Below are 4,341 nucleotides of genomic sequence, written 5' to 3' on the forward strand. Positions count from 1 at the left end.
GAGTCTAGAGGAGCCATCTTGTATGGACAAGGATATTTATCTAAATTGATCAGTGTATCAGTAAGAAAATGTTAACACGTGAGCTGAGGAGAGAATGTTTTGAACATCATAGGATCCTCATGAGATGGGACAATGACATGAACACCATCAAGGAACAACATGTTTTGTATGATTTTTATTTATTTATACAGGGTAGGTTGACTGAGCATATATGCTAATTTACAGCAACACCCTGTTTACAATCGAAGCAAAAAAACAAAAGCATTAATGAAATTAACGTAGACACTATGTCAGTGACTTAGTCTTACTTGATTTGATTTCATGATTTTTTTTTTTTTTTTTTTATATTTTTATTTTATCTCAGCACCATTGGGCTTTTAACTGATGTTGGTTCTTACAGATCAGGACGAGTGCCAGGTCAATAATGGAGGCTGTTCTCATCATTGTGTGGACCAGCCCATGGGTTTCTTCTGCCACTGCCCTGACAACATGAGGCTGGTTGCGGACAGCCAGTGTGAGGGTGAGTGGCAGCCTGGAGGAGCCTCTTAACTCTAAGAGAGGGCTGTAGTGTTATTTTTTTAATAGGTAGTTTCATTGTTGTGTACTGTATACTAATATGTTATGGGAAGCTCTGCGTTTTGTTCTGGGTAAACGAATTTGGGAATGGTAACTGGACCTCCCTGATTTTGTAACGCAGTCCTTGAAGCTCCTTGTCGCATATCCATTATTTCATTTAGAGATCGACCCATGCCTGGAGAGAGATGTGTGTGATCAGCTCTGTGTTTACATGAACGGCAGCCTCACCTGCGACTGCCTTGAGGGCTACCACATGGATCCAGCAACCAGAGGGTGCAAGGCCAACGGTGAGGAACAAAACCAGCCTATGTGAGGGCTTTTCCCCAGGAAGTTGGTTTAAAAAATGAAATAAGTTCCATGAATTGTTTCGGGTGAACTGTCCAGTTAATAGTTAATAAATGACCTTGAGCCTGTGAAAGCAGAAAAGCAGCAGTGAGTTTTGGCTGACTGATGTTAGACTCTTCTTTCCTCAAAGAAACTCAGGTTGTCATTTGTGATGTGACTGATCAACAAATGTCACCTACTTTGCTGAATCAAACAGATTTTGACATCTTGCCTAATTATCAGTTAGCTTACTAGATGACTGACTACAAGTATTGTATGATGTGAAGAGGCCCAGATGATCTTTACTATGGTGATGAAGTGACTAATTAAAAAAAAAAAAAAAAAAAAAAAAAAAAAAAAAAAACTGCGGTCGTGTCGAAGGAGTTTTGAACTGAATGTTGGTAATGCTGCAAGCTTTCCCAGATTCTGTGACAGTTTCTAAGTATGCTGGATTTTGGATTTTTTTTTTTTTTGAACGATGTTGGCCAACCACACATTTTAATCCACTTTTTTTTTTTTGTTTGTTTTTTTTGTCATTTGATGCCAGCGATCAGCGGGTGTGCCTTTGTTACCATGCAAACCTGTGTCTTATGTTAGTTAGCACAACATTTGAATGTTATCAGAGGCATTTGGCAGGTTCGCTCACAGCGATGCCATTATAATGGATAAGGATAATCACCTTTATTGGCCAAGTATGTTACACACAAGGAATTAGTTTCTGGTACAGAACCAGTGGCAGCCAACTGCAGCGCCACCCCAACCGATGGCTCTAACCATCAGGGGCAATGGGGGGTTCAGTGTCTTGCCCAAAGGCAACTTCAACACGTGGACTGCCGGCACCGAGATTCGACCCTTCAACCTTCTGGTTGGGAGACGACTGCTCATTATGTTTGGTTACCAAACTCTGATCAAATCTAGGGCATGTCTAGATCTGAAAAACAACACAAAATTCAATGTTGGGGGTTTTTTGTGTCCTTCCAGGTGATGAGGCTCAGCTGGTTTTTACCTCTTCCAAAGGAATAAGACAGATGAGCATCACTGGCACAGAGTACAAGGCACTGGGCCCACGATTACCAGGAACAGGGCCAGTGGCAGTCTTGGTCTCAAACCGCACATTGTACTGGGCCCAGCAAGGACGAGGCTCCATATACAGGTAACGGTGCAGCTGTAGCTGTTGCATCAATCACAGACCAAATGGATGCTTTTGTGATGTGACAGTTGTAAGGATTGTTAAAAACACACTCTGTGAAGCATAAACAAAAGGGTGACTCCTCCCCCAGCCATGTTTACCATTTATCTGAGTCAGGGGGCCCGTTTCAAGAAGGTTTTGTTGAAACTCTGAGTTTGTTAACCCCGAAATGAGGAAAACTCGGAGTTTTCGGTTCCAGAAATGGAGGTAACTTAAACCCGTGAAAGCGGGGTAAGTTAAACCTTTTTCAAAAAGAGAGGTAATCTAAACTCAGAGTCAGTTACTGTGGCAACTTACTCTGTGAACCTAACCTGGTTGGGAGCAGGTTTTGCTCGGGAAACCCAGAGTTTCCTCCGGTCTCCGCCCCTGTTTAAAGTGAAAGGTGTTTAAATAGGCCTACCTCATTTAATCTTTCAGTACATTCATAGATTGCACATGTTTCCGTCATGCAGAGACCAAAATGGCATGTCCATTCATAGAGGATCCTGTAGATGAGGACGCTGTATTAATTCGCAGGGAACTGAAAACCCAACCCAGAGTGTAATAAATGGATATATCAAAAGTAGCCTATGTAAAAAATAGAATATATAGGTAGGCCTCTTACATGTAATGAATGCACTTGTATCCTGGGGAGTGACTGGTTCTGATGAACTCCCTCCAGGAATTCCCTCAGCCACTGGCTTTCCAGTGCTCAGGCTGAGGGCCATCTCCTCTGCATGTGTCAGTAGTGGTGGTGCACGTCCTCCACCAGTTTTTCTGGCCTCTGCCTTCTTTCTGTTGGCTGAGTAGTTGTCAAATGATTTAATTGTATGAAAACAACATTACACCCATGTTGAAAATGCTGCTGCACTGCTATACTCTGCAGGCTATTTAGTTATTTAATATGTCAAATGTTTGTAAAGTCAGGTAGTCTACACCCATGATATGATCAAGCCTTACCTGTTTGAATTATGTTTTTATATTTCATTTTTAGCTGCTGCCACGTTCTTTTTATGCCTGCAGGATTGCACCTACATGAAAAATAAAATACAATTCTTATATTACTACATCAGTCTTGGGTACATTTTAAAAAAGGTATTTTGATTAATGTAATAATTACTCTCCATAAAACGTATTGGATTATTTATTAATCATTACTTTACAAATCCCATATCAACCACAATAGGAATTTTAAGAAAGGGTAGACATAAAACTGCACTTTTAATTCGTACAAAAATCGGTATTTTATGCAATTACTGAAGTTACTCATTCAATTATTGAAGAATTAAGAACCATTCCTTACTTTACAAGTGACAAATAATAACAATACTAACATTATTTAGTAATTACTTACACCGAACACTGTATGATTAAAATGTAAACTTACGCATTGACTCGGGCAGCTATTTTCCCCCAAGCTAACTCTCTCTCTTTCGCCGCTGCAACCGTGTTGCTTCTCTTACGGAATATGGGCTCGTAGTCACTATATGCTTGTAGTAGCACATCCATTTCTGTCGGGGAAAAACGCAGACCTATTTTGGCTTGGTCCTGTTGCCATGGTGACTCGTAATGTCTTCACTCCATTGTTCAGGGCTTTTTATAGTCGCGTGGCACGCGCCTAACTCTGAGTCAAACTACTCAGAGTTGATTAAACCAACTCTTTTCAGCTGTTCTGAAACCGAAAACTCCAAGTTTTCCAACTCTGTGTAAGTCAACTCAGAGTTCAGGTTTGAACTCTGAGTTTGTTAAACCTCCTTCTTGAAACGGGCCCAGGGTGTCTGTGGCAGGAAAATAAGCAACACACAGTCCAGATATCTTTTACCACGCCTTTGTCCTCCCACATCACAAACCCTTCCCCAGGGAGATGGGGTATGTAATATCCAGATGTAACATCCAGGATCCTCTGGGTCTTTTCCCAGCACACATGGCTGGAATAGCTCCAAAGCAGACATATTTGATCCGTGGCTGTGTAAGTTTGTACTTTTAACAGAGTGCAAAGGCAGTGATCAGTGTTTCAGCCATGTTGTAGCAGAGCTGTAGGGATCAATCCATCAGGCTGTGAAATATTTTAACAGCAGTTTGATTTGATTTGATTTATTCTTTCAAGCATGTAAAGACAGTTGATATGACAACACACATAATTTTACACATAATCCAATATCAATTTGCTTATACCTAGTACATGCTTGAATGGAGTAGGAAGAAGTCAGACTTATCCAGTCCTACCCCATGACATCATCTTACCATCATTGGTTTGCAAGCAGTAAATAATT

General features: G+C 40.9%; 1 protein-coding gene and 1 long non-coding RNA gene across 5 annotated transcripts in view; one reads left to right on the forward strand and one right to left on the reverse strand.

The window, feature by feature from the left end:
- LOC109966880 (low-density lipoprotein receptor-like) overlaps window positions 1-4,341 on the forward strand; it is a 25,059-nt gene that overhangs the window by 6,545 nt on the left and 14,173 nt on the right. For all 4 annotated transcript variants that reach the window (XM_020612093.1, XM_020612094.1, XM_020612096.1 and 1 more), the window contains 3 exons: window positions 401-520; window positions 738-863; window positions 1,882-2,053. In XM_020612093.1, coding sequence (XP_020467749.1) covers window positions 401-520; window positions 738-863; window positions 1,882-2,053 — 418 coding nt within the window. The remainder of the gene's footprint in view (window positions 1-400; window positions 521-737; window positions 864-1,881; window positions 2,054-4,341) is intronic.
- Window positions 2,829-3,607, reverse strand: LOC109966882 (uncharacterized). Its single transcript, XR_002275844.1, has 3 exons — window positions 3,456-3,607; window positions 3,029-3,099; window positions 2,829-2,870 (listed from the first exon to the last, which is right to left on the reverse strand). It is a non-coding gene; the product is annotated as an uncharacterized LOC109966882 (long non-coding RNA).

The sequence above is a fragment of the Monopterus albus genome, unplaced genomic scaffold, assembly GCF_001952655.1.
Source record: "Monopterus albus unplaced genomic scaffold, M_albus_1.0 scaffold120.1, whole genome shotgun sequence".
NCBI lineage: Eukaryota > Metazoa > Chordata > Actinopteri > Synbranchiformes > Synbranchidae > Monopterus > Monopterus albus.